This window comes from Mus caroli, unplaced genomic scaffold (assembly GCF_978045245.1).
Source record: "Mus caroli unplaced genomic scaffold, Mus_caroli_1 scaffold_1, whole genome shotgun sequence".
In the NCBI taxonomy this organism is placed as follows: domain Eukaryota; kingdom Metazoa; phylum Chordata; class Mammalia; order Rodentia; family Muridae; genus Mus; species Mus caroli.
The window spans coordinates 96,886,191-96,903,520 of NW_028227256.1; the positions used below are offsets into that span (position 1 = coordinate 96,886,191).

At 37.0% G+C, this 17,330-nt stretch overlaps 1 protein-coding gene across 1 annotated transcript in view; it reads left to right on the top strand.

The window, feature by feature from the left end:
• Window positions 1–17,330, top strand: part of LOC110291812 (contactin-associated protein like 5-2) — a 718,290-nt gene that overhangs the window by 595,545 nt on the left and 105,415 nt on the right. Inside the window, exons 17-18 of the mRNA XM_029482783.2 lie at window positions 5,062–5,280; window positions 10,734–10,973. Of these exons, the coding sequence (XP_029338643.1) occupies window positions 5,062–5,280; window positions 10,734–10,973 (459 nt within the window). The remainder of the gene's footprint in view (window positions 1–5,061; window positions 5,281–10,733; window positions 10,974–17,330) is intronic.

Genomic DNA, 17,330 nt, shown 5'->3' on the forward strand with positions numbered 1-17,330 from the left:
TCTCCCCCTTTCTCTTCCTTTCTTTTGTGTGTATAAGCAGCCAAATGATCATGTTCAGTATCATTCTTAAAAATGCCATCCACCTTCACTGAGATAGTTTCTCATTTGCTTGCTAGACTGATTATCCATATGCTTCACAGATCCTCTTGCGTCTACTTCCCTAATGCTAGGACTGTAAATGTATGTCCTATGCCTGGCCATTTCATGTGGATCCTAGGGATCTATCTCAAATACTCATGCTTGGGAGGCCAGTGCTTTACTGATTAAGCCATCTCCTAGTGTGTGCTACCAAAACAACATCTAAATAGTCTAGATTATTGAATCTAATATAAATATTTTACACATATATGTATAAATATATGTATATGTGTATTATTATACATACATATATGTATATGGATTGTTATATATATATGTATATATATGCATATATATATATATATATATATATATATATACTGTTCCCCCATAAACCATTTGTCATATTTCTTCACATATTCATTACTTACTTGTACATTATAGAATTAGTAGTTCTCAGATGTTCATGTGATGCATTTGGTTCACTATAAAACTCATTTTTACTGGTTCACATTTGGATGAGAATTCACTGGCAGTGGTTACAATACAGTGTGCATCGGACACAGGGCTCATAACTTTACCTCTGATTAAAATCTTCCACAAAATGAGATATGACCAGTTTTTTCCCTCTTCACATTTCCCAGTATCTTCTTCAGTCTAAAACTAGCTCTCCCCCTGAGTGGAAATTCCTTCTCAGGTGTTATCCAAATGGTCTTGCTGATATGTAGCTCACCTGAGCACTTTCTTCTCAGTGACTATGACCCAGAAGAAAAGCATGCATGGTTCATGCCAATGCCATGCCTTCCTGAGGAAGGCACTAGATCCCACTAAGACCTTAGAGAAAAATAAAAAACAGTAGTTTCTCACATCAACTCAGAGTATTGTCAGAAATGGATCATCATGGGAAACAAATATAATTCTTCTGAGGCACCAACTTATTCTGTTGCTGTTGAAGTGAGTGATTTATCAAAAAAAATTTTTTTTTAAAAAAATGGCCTGAATCAGGTAGGTGGCTCAGTGGGTAAAATAACTTGACATCAAATATCATTATATTATTAGCCAAGTTGAATACTGGGAATACATGTAATAGAAGAATTCTAATGTATATTTTTTCTTTCAATAACTAGTTTTTAAATTCATATTACATTCCAATCACAGTCTCCCCTCTCCTGTCCTCCCCACCCTGCTCTTACAATCCCTCTCTGGATTGTCTCTTATTGTCTCTTAGTCCCAGCAGGACTAAGAATTTCCTTTCTAATTGAGATCCAACCAGGAAGTCCAGTAGGGGAAGGGGATCCAATGGCAGTCAACAGAGTATCAGAGACAGCCCCCACTCCATTATTTAGGGGACCCACAAAAAAAAACTGCACATCTGGTATAAATATGGCAGATTCTAGGTTCAGTGCCTGCATGATTTCTGGTTAATGGTTCAGTCTCTGTAAGCCCTTATGGGCCCACGATAGTTGACTCTACAGATGTTCTTGTGATGTCTTTGACCCCTCTGGTTGGCTCAGTTTTCTCCTCCACTCTGCCACAAGACTCAGAAACTCTGACTAATGTTTGGCTATGGCTCTCTGCATCAGTTTCCATTCACTGCTAGATGAAGCATCTCAAATGACTATTATGCTAGGTTCTGTCTGTAAGCATAGCATAGTACCATTAATAGTATCAGGGATCAGTTCTCTTACATGGGTTGGGTTTCAGGTTGGGCCAGTTGTTGTTCAGACCTTCCCTCAGTCTATACTCCATCATTATCCCTGCACATTTTTTAGGGAGGACAAATTTTGGGTTGACGATTTTATGGATAGATTGATGCCACACTCCTTCTGCTGTCGAGTTTGGTTACAGGAAGTGGCTACTTCATTCTTTATATACCCATCTGGTAATAGTTTCAGCAGGACTCTTTATTTTTATTCAGCTATAAAGCTGAATAGTATTCCATTGCATATATGTATCACAGTTTCATCATCAATTCTTCAGTTGAGTAACATTTAGGTTGCAGTTTCTGGCTATTATTAATAAAGTTGTTATTTATATAGTTATCCCTGTGGTATAGTGGGGTATATTTTGAGTATATTCCCCAGAGTGGTATAGCTGGATCTTGAAGTAGAACAATTCCCAATTTACTGAGAAACTGCCAAATTGATTTCTAAAGTGGTTGTATAAGCCTGCATTCCTACCAGCAATGGGGGAGTGTTTCCTTTTTTCCACATCCTTGCCAGCATGTGCTATTACCTGAGTAAAATGGAATTTCATAGTTCATTTGTTTTGCATTTTGCTAAAGACTATGAATGTTCAAATGTTCTTTAGGCCCTTCTTGACCATTTAAGATTCTTCTGCTGAGAGTTTTCTCTTTGACTTTGTACCCCATTTTTAATAGGGTTATTTGTTTGTTGTTGTCTAATTCCTTGAGTTCTTTATATGTTTTAGATATTAGTCCTCTGTCAGATATAGGGCTAATCAGGACCATTTCTCATGCTCTAGGCTGCCTTATTGATGGTGTCCTTAGTGTTGCACACATTTTTCATTTTAATGAGAGCCCATTTATTCATTGTTGATCTAAGTATCTGAACTCTTGGTGTTCTATTCAGGAACTAGTCTCCCATGCCAATGAGTTCAATGTAGTTTCCTTTCTGTTAGATTTAGTGTGTCTTGTTTTATGTTGAGGTGTTCGATTCACTTGAATTGAGTTTTATACAGGATGGTACTTATGAATCTATTTACATTCTTCAACCTGCAGACATCCAGTTAGAGCAGCAGAAGGTGTTTCATTTTTCCACTGTATGGTTTTGCCTTCTTTCTCAAACATTAAGTGTCCATTATTGCATGGGTTTATTTCTGGATTTCTATTCTACTTCATTAATCGAGCTGTCTGTTTATATGCCAAAATCAAGCTCTTTTTATTACAATTATTCTATATTACTGGAAATATCTGGAAATAAGGGCTGTTGATACCTTCAAAAATTCTTTTATTGTACAGGAAAGTTTTAGCTGTCCTGTGTTTACAGTTTTTCCAAATAAACTGAAGAGTTACTTTATAAAGATCTGTAAGGAAATTTTTGGAATTTTGATGGGATTTACTCTGAGTCTGTAAATTCCTTTTGGAAATTCATTTTTAGTATATTTATCTGAATCATCCATGAGCAGGGGAGTTTTGTGCTGATATCTTCTTCAGTTTCTTTCTTTAGAGATTTTTTTAGAAGCTCTGGTCATACAGGTCTTTTACTTTCTTGCTTAGATTTACACCATGTCATTGTATGTTATTTGTGTCGATTGTAAAGAATTTTGTTTCATTAGTTCCATTCTCAGCACATTGAAATTGTTCTGAAGTTCTCTTTCTTAGTTGAGTTTCTTTGTGTGGTTTGGGTATCAGGGATATGGTAGCCTAATAGAGTAAGGCAGTGTTACTTCTATTTCTATTTTTTAGAATAGTTTGAAGAGTGTTAGTATTCCATCTTCTTGAAAGTCTCATAGAACTCTGCACAAAAAAACCATCTGGCTCTGGCTTTTTTAGGTTAGGGGAATTTTAATGGTGGCTATTTATTTATTTATGGTCATAAGAAAATTTAAGTAGTTTACCTGATCATGATTTAGCTTAGTAAATTTTATTTGTCTAGAAAATCATCTATTTTGTTAAGATTTTTTAATTTTGTAGAATATAGGCTTTGAAGTAAGACCTAATGATTCTTTGACTTTCCTCAATGTCTGCTTTTATACGCCCCTTTACATTTCTTTTTCTGTTATTCTGTCTTTTTATCTTTTAGTTAATTTGGCTAAGGGTTTGTGTATATTATTGATTTTTTAAAATAAATAAGATTGGGTTTGTTGATTCTTTGTATTGTTTTCTTTATTTCTAGTTGATTGATCTCAGCACTGAATTTGATTGTCTTTTGCCCTCTACCACTTTTTAGTGTGTCTTTTTTCCTCCTCCTCCTCCTCCTTCTCCTCCTCCTCAAGCTTTCAGGTGTAGTTTTAAATTTGTAATATGAGAATTCTCAAATTTCTTTCTGGAGACACTTATTACTGTGAAGTTTCCTGTTAGCACTGCTTCCATCATTTCCCATTACTTTAGGTACATTGTACCTTCTAGAATTCATTGAATTCTAGAAAGGCTCTAAATTCTTTCCTTATTACTTCTCTGACACAGTAATCATTGAGTGGAATGTTATTCAGTTTCAATGAGTTTGTAGGAATTCTGCTTTATTTTTTTGTTTTTGTTTTTGTTTTAATTCCAGCATTAATCCATGGCTGTCTGATAAGATACAGGAGTTATTGTATCTGTTGAGGCTTGCTTTTTGATGGACTATATGGTCAGTTTTGGAGAAGGTACCATGAAGTGTTGGGAAGAAGGTATTTTGTGTGTGTGTGTGTGTGTGTGTGTGTGTGTGTGTGTGTGTGTGTCTTTAGGTGAAATATTCTGTAGATAGGTCCATTTGACTCATACTGTCAGTTAGTGTCATTATATTTCTGTTTAATTTCTGTCTCATATTTATCCATTGGTGAGAGTGGGGTGTTGAAGTCTTCTACTACTGATGTATGGGTTTTTGACATGGGATTTAAGCTTTAATAATAATTCTTTTATGAACATGTTTGCCCTTACATTTTGGGCATAAATGTCCAGAATTTAGATGTCATCTTTGCATGTCAGAGATGCTTAGCTTATCCCATGTATACAATAAATCACAGAAAAATCATGGTAGACCAAGAAAGCCACAGCTTCAGACAAGCACAGATACCCCAGGTTCCTGCTGTATTGAACAATTTGGAAGTAATGAAGTAGGAAGGGCAAAGAATACATGCTTCCTTAGTCTTTAGAGTTTGATAATGCTAATAGTGATCCAGTGCTACAGGAGCTCAGAAATGGCCTCTTTACATATATATATGATATATATGAAAACATATTATCTTTTTCACTAAACAAGAGAATCATGTTTTTGCCTGTAACACACCATCAATATTTTTTATCATTTTTTTTTTCTGCAGCTCCTTCTGAGGTCATATTCGCCATTGATGTTGGGAACGGTCCTATGGAGCTCCTTGTCCAGTCTCCTTATCCTCTGAATGACAACCAATGGCATTACATCCAGGCTGAGAGAAACATCAAGGAGACCTCATTACATGTAGACAACCTTCCAAAGAGTATGAGGGTGGCCTCAGAGGAAGGCCACTTTCTACTTCATCTGAATAGCCAGTTGTTTGTAGGTAAGAGATATCATAGATTATACTTCATGCTAAATGATTACAAATGACTCTGTCCTTTTCTCAAAGAAAATTCCTACTGTTTTACAACTAGAAAACAATAAAAATAGTATTATTTAATAACCATAAATTTAATTTTATAAAGTATATTCTAGCATCATGGTCATCCAATACTTTGTGTTACTATTTCACAAATTTAGGGTACTTCATGCTGTTTTGGTACTGTTTCTTCTGTTGTGTTTGTTGTTTTCAGACATCTATGGAATTTTATGTTTTGGATCACTATAACAGTTACAGTGTAGGCAGAGATTTTCCAGATCATCACACTTCTTAGTGACCCCTGACTCCTAATAACTATTGTTAACAGTGTGCTCAAATAGTTTGACTAAACCAATTAATTTCAGTGTTCAGTAGTAAACGTTGGGCTGTGTGCTGGCCTGGTTCTTTGTCATCCAAACCCAAATTAGAATCACTTGAAAGAGGGATTCTCAATTGAAAAAATGTCTCCATATATTTGTACTATAAGTAAAATTGTAGAGCATTTTCTTAATTATTCATTAATGTTAGGGTATTACAGGTATGCACAACCTTGAATTGGAGGAATACTGGCATTGCACATGTTCAGCATCATTCCTTGTGTATGCAGTACTTGTATCAAACCCAGAGCTTCATGTTTAGGAGGCAAATATTAAATTAAATGAGCTAGATCCCTAGCTTTGCTGTTCCTTTAAAATTCAAGCATATTTTGTTATTCTGTGGAAATACATTGCTGAGTAAGGTTTGTCTTGATTTTTCCCAGAGAGACAACCTGATCTTTGAGCTGCTCATTCTCTCAGTGAGCACTAATACCAATATATTCTCTGAAAATGTGGCCACTGATAGTAATGGGAATTGATAGATGCAGAAATCATGGTCTGAATTTGTTTTCTCCTTTATTTCTCTATCTCTTCTTCTCTTCTTCCTCCCTAATTTCCTCCATCAATAGCCATGGAGAAGGTAATTCTATTCAGGCATTTGATAGTAGGGGTGGAAATATGTCACTGCTTTTCATGGTAATAATGTGTATGTGTGAGTGTTTGTACTTCATGTATATGCATGTTTATGAGACTGTGTGTGTGACTGGAGAATATTTTAGATACTTTAATCCAAGTCTCATAATAAGGTCAATCTTTGCACTGTAATTTAGAAAACAAGAATGTAAAAAAAAAAAAAAAAAAGAATCACAGAGCTGTTAAAACAAAGCTATGAATAAAATTTAGGTATTTACATGTTGATAAAGCATAATACTGTAAAGGCTAAGGGTGTGTGCTTCTGTGTAAAACTTGAAGTTGGATGCTTTGACAAAGGAGTAAATAAATTACAGAATAACTATTCTACATGTCTTTCTCTACCTTTATTTTTTACCAACACTCACACTTTTCAGCTCACCATGAGCCATGCAACACTATCTCCATTTTAGGTAGATTGCTTATTTACTTCCTCTATATTTGGGGTACTGTAATTTTTGAGTCTGCAATTATCATCACTGAAAACATATTTGCCAAATGAAAGGAGATATTAGAATATAAGAACATAATATTTTTAATTCATCATCTAACATACATGTATCTTTATTATCTGTGTTTAGAATATAAGAACATCATATTTTAATTCATAATCCAACATACATGTATCTTCATTATCTGTGTTTTATATGTCTAGTAGAAACTAAGATTGAGTGATTTTTAAACATGCTTATGATTATGGGTTCTTGAGTCACTCCTGTAAGCAATATGAATTCTACTAGAAAAAAATTAAATTTATTTGCTTCCTTAGTCTATTTAAACATCATATTTTATTTCTTGTAGAAAGTCTACTAGTCATCAACATTTAATATCTTCTTTATGGTGGAATCAGTTCAAGTATTTTGCAAATTTAATAAATTATACTCCATGTGAAATTCTAATTTGTTGTCAGTCAGTATTTATGAATCTTTCTGGCTAAAGCAGAATTTAAAGGACTTGTTTTCTACATGCTCATGGCTACCCCTCTATTTCAAGAACATTGTTAAGATAAACTGTGCAAGATAAAAGCGAAGAGAGTGGTTTGTTTCAATTTTTATTATATATTTTCTTTATTTATATTTCAAATGTTATCTCCTCTCCTGGTTTCCACTCCAAAAACCTGCTATCCTCTCCTCTTCCTCCTGCTCACTATCCCATCCACTCTTGTTTCCTGGTCATGGTGTTAGCCTATACTGGACCATTGAGCCTTCTCAGGAACAAGGGCTTCTCTTCCCATTGATAATTGACAAGGCCATCCTCTGCTACATATGTGGCTAGAGCCATGGGTCCCTCCATGTGTACTCTGTAACTTCATCTTGTAGACTTTGCTACGTAGCCTGTGGGCTTCTGGAAATTTGCCTGTCTACCATCACTAGGATTAGAGGCATGTACCACATAACCTAAATTTTTCAATGGTTCTGAGGATTAAACTTGTGTCCTTATGCTTAAAAGGTGCCAAAGATTAGCCTTAGTTTAGGGAAGGGTTCCTGAAGAGGAGTGTTTGGAATATGTGGAAGAAATGACTCAAAGTCATGTGTAGGTACAAGATGACAGCTCTGTGTTCTGCTCTTGCTGGTTCTCCATACAGTTCTTGAAGTCCAAAGCCCAGTCTTTTATTTATATATCAGTTCAATCATTACCCCAGGTTCCATTTCAATTATCCCATGAATCAGAATTTTATAACCTTTCATTCATAGAAAGATTCAGCAAGTGTATTTTCTTAAATAGAGAAAATGAATTCAGAGATCTGCCTACCATTGTAAGCACAAACAAATTCATCTGGGTGCGATCCCATCTTGAGATTACCATTCCCAGCATGCCTGATTTAAAATTGTTCTGTCCTAGGTTGACCTTGATCTCAAGAATCTATCTGTCATTGTCTACACAGAAAACAAGCTAGCTGGGTGTAATCCTGCTGTGAGACCACTATTCCTGGACCCAAATTTGCTCTGTCCCAGGCTGACCTTGAACTTTAAAATCTGCCTGTCTTTGATTCTTTCTGACAAGCTGGCTCATTAGTGCAGCTGCCCTTGTTCTTTTAGGTTCATGAAGTCCTTCATACAATTCATATTGCATCCTTATAACTTGCATAGTTGAGAAACCATACATTGTAAAAGCATGTTTTCAGAGTTATTTTCCATAGCCTTAAGATCTGTTTTTAAGGGTACAGCATTCAGCATTTTCTAAGGACACTAAACACACCCTTACCTCCCAGCCTCTTGTTACTTTTCATTATTATGAAGTCATTGGCAGGGAGAATATTTCCCAAAAGAGGAACAGAAAGAAAATTGTGTACATTATTTGATAAACAAGCCCCATGCCCACACATCAAGCAGGACTTGTTGAGTCTCATGCCCTGCTGGCTCTGCTTCAGGGGTGAGAAATGTCTGAAGGCATCTCTTTGACAGTAGTCCTGCAAGACTGTAGCAAGGCAAGCACATCCTCCAGTCACATTTACAGATTTATTTTCCTTGTCAATATATTTGTCTATGATAGCAAATTTGATATGCCTATTTTATCTACCTTAATAAGCACTGGTGCCATCTAGCTATGATCTAGATATTCCTCAATCTTCCTAATGCTGTTATCCTTTAATACTGTTCCTCATCTTGTGCTGACCTAATCTTCAAAATTATACTAAATGCTCCTTCATAATTGTACTTTTGCTGCCATTATAAATTACAATATAAATATCTGACATGCAGGATATCTGATATGTGACCCTGTAAAAAAATGGTTCACCCCAAAAGGAGTCATAATTCATGGGTTGAGAACTGCTGTTGTAAACCAAAATGTAATGGAATTGCAGCATAAGGTGTTGGACAGGAATGAGGCTCAGTTAAGGCAGTTGATAGATACAGAAAGTAAATAATTTATTGTTTCTGCCCTCAGATGTTCTCCTGCTCCTTATTCTCCCTATCTCTTTTCTCCTTTTTCTCTTCCTCTTCTTTCCTTTGTCCATTGGTACTTTTGTCAGAACCCAAGAATTTGTACACATTCTCGACTCATTTATGGTATGACCTTGAGCTCAAGGGTTGGTCACTAATTGTGTGTTTTCAAAAGCCAGAATGAGCCTCACCTAGAATGCTCAGCATCTCACACACAGACAGACAGGCTAACGAGATTTAGCTGTGGGATCCCATCCTGAGATTACTATTCCCAGCATCCTTGACTATAGCACACATACTTATGTGAACACAACAAAGAAAAGAGTTTCAATGCTTGATGGGGAATATTGGAGCCCTCTCCAGATGTTGTTTCATCTGAGATTCATATCACAGCTCAAGTATAAATAGGGGTGAGAAATTTCATCTGCTAAATAGTATTTTATAGATAAACGCTGTGATCAATAATGCACGATGCACCTCTATTTCTTGGAAGTAGACCATGGCTCAAGATAAGGTCAAGTAAACAGCAGTAACTAAACACTGTACTGCATGATGTGCCATTATCTTTACTATAAACACATGGAATAATAGATGGAATAGCTTATAGGCCACTTAAAAATATATATTTTATTTATGTATAGAGACTGTGGTTATGTAAAGTTTAATTCTTAAACATTTTAACCAGAGCTGTTTCCTCTCTCAGTTTCTCCTTTTCTCAAGGAAATTTTTCTTTGAAACAGGGCCTCATGACTCTCAAGCTGGCCTTGAACATGCTATGTAGCAAAGATAACCTTCAATTTCTGATCCTCCTGGTTTCACATCCTGAGTGCTGAAATCATTGATGGGTACTGGCACACATACTTTATTCAGTGGTACAGGAAATTGAACTCAGGCCTTTTTGCATGTGCTCTTACTGATTCACATCCCCAGCACTGACTTTCAGTTTCTTTAATTTTTTCTCTCACTGAGAACTTAACCAAACGTTAGGCAGAGCTCAAAATAGCACTGCAGCTAAGTGTTACCACAAAGATGTTACATGTATGTAATAAATTACAAGTCAACAGAAGGAAGCTGAGATGAAATTGTCCTTTGACTTAGCTATCTTGGGGAGTAAAAGCATCATGATCATAAAATCCTGACAGGCCCACAAATGAGCACCAGGAGCTACTGGGTTCAAAGAACAAAAAGGAAAATTTTGTTCTTATACATTTTCAAGGAGACAAGAATAAGTTCTACAAAAAAATGCCAGATTCTACATTCTAGACATCATTAGCATCTAGATTTAACTCAAGGCTATCTTATGTCATGGCAGTAGGATAGGGGCATTCCTTGTTTGCATCTACAAAGGAAAGAGGAAGAGCTGTGACCACAGCAGACTCTTATTCTGACAAGGGAGAGAGTCCATAGCAGGATATGGCCTGGTTTCTAGGAGAGGGGGCAGCTAGAGATTTGTGATCTACCAGTTATACCTATATGATACAGATATGATACCTGTCATGTTTTCCACCTCATTTTTCACCATTAGGGGGAACATCATCAAGACAGAAAGGCTTTCTTGGATGCATCCGTTCATTACATTTGAATGGGCAGAAAGTAGACCTGGAAGAGAGGGCAAAGATCACATCTGGAGTCAGACCTGGCTGTGCAGGTCACTGCAACAGCTATGGAAGGAACTGCCAAAATGGGGGCAAGTGTGTGGAGAAGCATATTGGCTACACCTGTGACTGTACTAACTCACCATATGAAGGACCTTTCTGCAAGAAAGGTAAGAGAAACATACATGCCACTACTATGTTTAGTCTTAAAGCATCTAAATGTGTTGGTCAATGATTCTATGTCCTTAAGCAATCTACAATATTGCTACCAAAGGTAATGCTCTACCACCCATGTGTCATGTTTAAATTAATGATATTTATGTCTTCAGGCAATCTATATCATTTCTCCCATGTGTCATAATGTAGTACACACATGGTATTGTCAAACTAATGTTCTTCATACATTCAACCTGTGCCCAACCTTTGTGCTCTTAGAAAGTTTCCCTGTCCTTAGACACTGATTAGCTCATTAACATAATCATATCCATTCTTTCGGTTTGTGTGCTTGCTGGCAGTGAAGTTGTGGCTAATAATAATTGAAAATGGGCACATTAACCAGGATGAAGGATCAGCTGATGGCTGGAAGTGGATTATCTATTTGTGTTTAGTGACATGCTAACATTTCTAGTTCCAGTACTTCAATTAAAAGCATATCAAAAGACCATGGTTTTTAGTACAAAAGAAGGTGTAGAAACACTTAACCTATTTTATTTTATTTTTTTAATGGTAGGCTTCTTAATGTAAAAGTGGCTGGTTAAATGCTTTAAGTCTTCTAAGACCTGGTTGAAAAGTGTGTTTGGTGTGGTTACTGAATGCTTAAATTGACAATAGGGGGTGGGGTGGGGATGGAGATTGGGAGAGCAGGACAGGCAGCTATAGATACTCTGGCCTTGTAAATATGTCTGCCTTGGCTAACATTCATGTCAACATGGGGCTGTCTACACCATTTGACAAAAATAAATTTCAGAGTTTTTATTGTGTAAAAAGAAAAAAAAAGTATGTGTCCTAGTTCCTGTTGCTTTTACACTCTTGAAAATTTGCAACTCCTATCCCACCCACTTCCAAGACACTCCTCTCCTTCTGTATCTCAATTTGCCTAGCCTGGAACTTTCCTATAATGGAACCCTAACACAAATTGCCTCATTGTATTGTCTTTTTTCCATTATATAATGTTGTCACATATGTACCATGTGATCCTGTAAGACCCCAACCCTCAGTTAGTGGTACTTACTTCGAGATGCCCCCGAGTTAGACAGATCTATGCAAAAGTAAGAGGTGTATTTTCTGGAGCATCAGGGTCAATCTTTAATCAGTCCCTCAAAGCAAGTGATGAGAAGATGACCCCTAAATGGCTATTACAAGCAGTTTTTATACTTTTTATGGGCACAGGTTACATCAGCAAGGATACAGTTCACACTTATTTGCTAAGCATATTGACCTTTAAATCTATTGGCTAGCAAGCATGATACCTATTTGAACTCTACCTGGAACTGTCTACAGGGTCAGGGGACTATTAGTCAATACATTCTGAGAATATTTTTACTCAAGAATATTCCTGTGGGCGGAGAATGAAACTTTCTCTAGCCTCAGCCCCAGGTAGGTGGGGGAAGCTGTAATGAGTTTGTGGGGCTGGAAAACCCCTTAGGGTACCTCAATTCTTTGGAAGACAAAGAACCACTTTCAGAAATTGGGTTCTTTTCCAGCTGTGAGGACAAAGTGAAGAAACCTTAGAAATGGCTGCTTCATGGGGTGTGTAATTTTGTTGATTGTAGATATGGAAGAGAGAGAACAGAGAGAGGCACCAGAAAGAGTCCAGAGCAGAAAGAAAAGGAAGCAGATAGGACTGGCCTGGGCTAGGGCTATCTCTGCTGCAGGGGTAGGATAGTGGCAGAGAAAAGTGGGAAAGGATAGCAGAGAGACTAAAAAGTGAAGCAAAGAAGCAGGGGTGGGCTGGGAAGGGCACTTGCTAGTTTTCTAATCTGGAATAGCTTAGGAGCTAGGATAGTGAAGGAGATAAAATGGACCAATGGGTCAGGATGCTACTGTGGGCTTTGAAATACATAACAGGTATATGTACATAACAGGTACTGAGGTGCCTGGAAGTTAGCTTTGGGCTTCAATGTTCAACACTGTTTATGGCAAGGACACTAGCACTTCCTGGCAGTTAGAAACTTCTCACACAGGTTCCTGCACATCACTACCTCTCAGCATTGTTCAGTCCACCAGAAATCCTCCTAGAGTCCACCTTGAGCTGAACCTAGACTTTCATTTTGGACATCAGTGGGCAAACCATTTTGGGGGCTGCTTGGTATTTTCCTGTTTGGATCTAACATCACTGTGTATAACTGGGAATAAAGCTCAGGTCACCAACCTTGGTCAGTGACCCATGGACTTTTCTGCTGAGTCATCTTGCTGTTCCATGGTTCATTTTTTGCAGAACTGGCAAATTGCTTTTCAAAGTGGGTTGAAGATTTCACATTCTTACCATAAATGTCTGAAAAGCTCCACTTTTTTGTAGTCTCACACACCTGTTAGTATGTGATTGTCTTATAGCAGACATCCTACTGTCTGGGAAAAAGTGCCACACTGTTCTGATGACTTGCTCATACCTAATGACTACTCATGCTAAACATTCTTTCAAGTCCTTACCATTCATTTCCATGTCTTTTTTTTTTAATAATAACTGCATATCTGAACCCTTTGCAGATATTTATTCTGATTGCTATTCAGTTGTAATTCATTTGAAATATTTTTCTGTCTTCTGAATGTATGTCCCTTATACAGTATAATTTGCAAATTTATCCTCCCATTGGGTTGGATTTCTTCTCACTGTCTTCATTATATCATTTGAAACAGAAGGCTCCTTCATTCTGTTGGAGGTCATTTATCTTTTCCTTCTTTTGTTATTTCTACTTTTACTGTCATACATGAGAAATAATTGATGAATTCAAGGAAGTGAAAAAGTATACCTCTAATTTCTTCTAAGTATTTCTTCTTTATATAATTTTATATCTTCTATTGAGGCTTGCTATACTTTGAGTTAATTTTTGTATTTCTGGTAAAATTGTGCTCTTACATGATTCCATTTTTAAAATAAATTTAATTAAATTTATTTATTAATTTGGGAGTGTGTGTGTGTGTGTGTGTGTGTGTGTGTGTGTGTGTTTCCCAGCACACCAGGGCACATGTATGGTCAGAAGAAAACTTTCAGGAGTAGCTTCTTTCTTTCTACCATGTGGACTCAGGGATTGAACTCAGGTCCTCAGGTTTGGTTGCAAGTATATTTACCATCTGCACCACCTTGGTATTCTTGAATTGATTGTTTTGACTATGAATATCCATAAGCCTCACCACCATTATCAGTGCATATTTTTTTTTTTGCTTTCAACAGTCTTCCATTGTTGACTGAATAACTCGTGCAATCACTTAAATATTTTTGTCACTAAACTTGCTAGATAATACATTTCTAAATTAATGTTCAAATCTGGAAATTTAAATCTAAGTTAATCACACTCATTCATTTATAAATATTACTTATATTTAATATATGTGGAACACAACAGCTGTTCCAAAACAAACCTGAGGGGCCTGTACCTGCAGGAGCAGGGACACAGCAAGCCTGCCCAACTAGCAGCTCGGGTTCCTTCTGGTCAGTGCTGGTCTACCTTGGTTTTGAACAAAGTAGACAGCCCATTGGTCCCCAGAGGAGGTACCACTTCCAGGTTCTGTAACTTACCCAGGATTTTAGGACTCCAGGATCCCAGGAGTTTGGTTACGCCAGGATCTCAGGGTCTCAGAGGACACATGACTGCCAAGAACTCTGATACACCCAGAATCTCAGGTTCACAGGATCCTGGAATCACAGGATCACAGAGAAAGCTGGACTCTGAGGAGTTCTGATTCAACTGGGATTATAAGAAGGACAGTCTCCAATCAGATATACTGAGGGCAGCAAGCACATGAGGTAATCAGACTGCAAGAGGCAAACATAAGAACAGAAGCAACAGCAATCAAGGTTACATGGAATTATCAGAACCAAACTCTCCCACAAAAGCAGTCCTGGATACAACATCACACCAGAAAAGCAATATATGGATCTATAGTCACTTCTTCTTATGATGATGGAGGAATATAGAAAGAAATAACTAACTCCTTTAAAGAAACATAGTAGAACACATCCAATCAGGTGAAAAAATTGAATAAAACCATCCAGGATCTAAAAATGCAAGTAAAAACAGTAAAGATATAACAAAGGGAGACTACTCTGGAAACAGAAAACCTAGGAAAGAAGTCAGGAGTCATTGATGCAAGCATAACCAACAAAATACAAGAGATAGAAGATAGAATCTCAGGTGCAGAAGATACCATAGAAAACATTACCACAACAATGAAAGAAAATGTGAAATGCAAGAAGATCCTAACCCAAAATATCCAGGAAATCCAGGACATAATGAGAAGACCAAACCTAATAATAATACCTAAAAACAGTAAAGATATAACAAAGGGAGACTACTCTGGAAACAGAAAACCTAGGAAAGAAGTCAGGAGTCATTGATGCAAGCATAACCAACAAAATACAAGAGATAGAAGATAGAATCTCAGGTGCAGAAGATACCATAGAAAACATTACCACAACAATGAAAGAAAATGTGAAATGCAAGAAGATCCTAACCCAAAATATCCAGGAAATCCAGGACATAATGAGAAGACCAAACCTAATAATAATTGGGATACACAAGAAGGAAGAATTCCAACTTAAAGGGCCAGTAAATATTTTCAAAAATATTATAGACAAAAACTTCCCCAACCTAAAGAAAGAGATACCCATGAACATACAAGAAGCCTACAGAACTCCAAATAGGTTGACCAGAAAACAAATTCCTCCCATCACATAGTAATCAAACACCAAATGCACAAAACAAAGAATATTAAAAGCAGTAAGGGAAAAATGTCAAGGAACATATAAAGGCAGACCTATCAGAATTACACCTGACTTCTCCCCACAGACAATGAAAGCCAGAAGATCCTGGGCAAATAGCATACAGACCCTAAGAGAATAAAAATGCCAGCCCAGGCTACTATACCCAACAAAACTATCAGTGACCATAGATGAAGAAACCAAAGTACTCCATGACAAAACCAAATTTACAAAATATCTTTCCACAAATCCAGCCCTTGTAGAGATAATAATCACAGAAAAACACATATGATAATCACTCACTGATAACTAGATATCAGCCCAGTAGCTTAGAATCCTTCTTAGATTGGGGAAGAAAATACCCATGGAAGAAGTTACAAAGACAATTTTCAGAGCAGAGACTGAAGGAATAACCATCCAGAGACTGCCACACTTGGGGAACCATCCCTTAAACCATCACCAAACCCAGACACTAGGCAGATGTCAACTAGAGCCTGATGACAGAAGCCTGATATAGCTGTCTCCTGAGGGACTTTATCAGTGCCTGGCAAATACAGAAGTGGATGCACATAATCATCCTTAAGACAGAACATAAGGTCCCCAATGAAGGAGCTAGAGAAAGTACCCAAAGAGGTGAATGGGGTCTGAAGCCCTGTAGGAGGAGCATCAATATGAACTAACCAGTACCCCCAGATCTCCTTGGAACTAAACCACCAATCAAAGAAAACACATTGTGGGACATGTGGCTCTAGCTGTATATGTAGATGAGGATGGCCAAGTAGGTCATCAATGGGAGGAGAATCCTTAGGTCCTGTGAATGTTCTATGCCTCAGTATAAGGGAATGCCAAGATTGGAATTTGGAGTGGGTAGTTTGGGGTAAAGGGAGAGAGGGTAGGGAAGAGGAGATTTTCAGAGGGGAAACTAGGAAAGGGAATAACATTTAAAATGTAAATTAAAAAAATATCTAATAAAATAAAATAAGTAAATAAGTAAAGGATAAGTAGTAGCATCTACATATACTGCAAAATTTAGCTTTCAACTGAAATAATTCATATTGATATATTAGAGTTAATTAAAACAATCTCTACTAGTAGAATAAGAGTATCAACTTTTTGACATTTCTAATTACAAAAGTTTTTTCAGTTTTACTTTATTGTTATTATAAAGATGGAAATCATATTATACTTCCCCATACCTAGTATGCTTTTAATACACTGTGCATAACATATACATTGAATATAAACCCAAAGGTATGACAAGGATTTTATTATGTTAACCAAAAAATTATTAGCTCAAATTGGAAGGTCATATTTCCATAAGTGAGTGAGAGAGGATTGACAATCAGACCAAGGCAAGATCAGCCCTTCATCTTCCAAGCTATAATGAGGGGCTATTTTTGGTTGGTGGGGACGTTCTTTGTCTGAAAAGTTAGGTGGTAGAAATGTACCATTAACCCAAATTGCCTCCTGCCAGAAGGTTCGATTTGTAAAGGTTATATCTGCATTGGAAGTATCTTGGGTTGTGCTTACCCAACCTCCTCGGTGCTCATAAAACTTCCCCAAAGCTCGACATGTGAGGTTAATACATTTTCCTGGTCCATTAATTTGA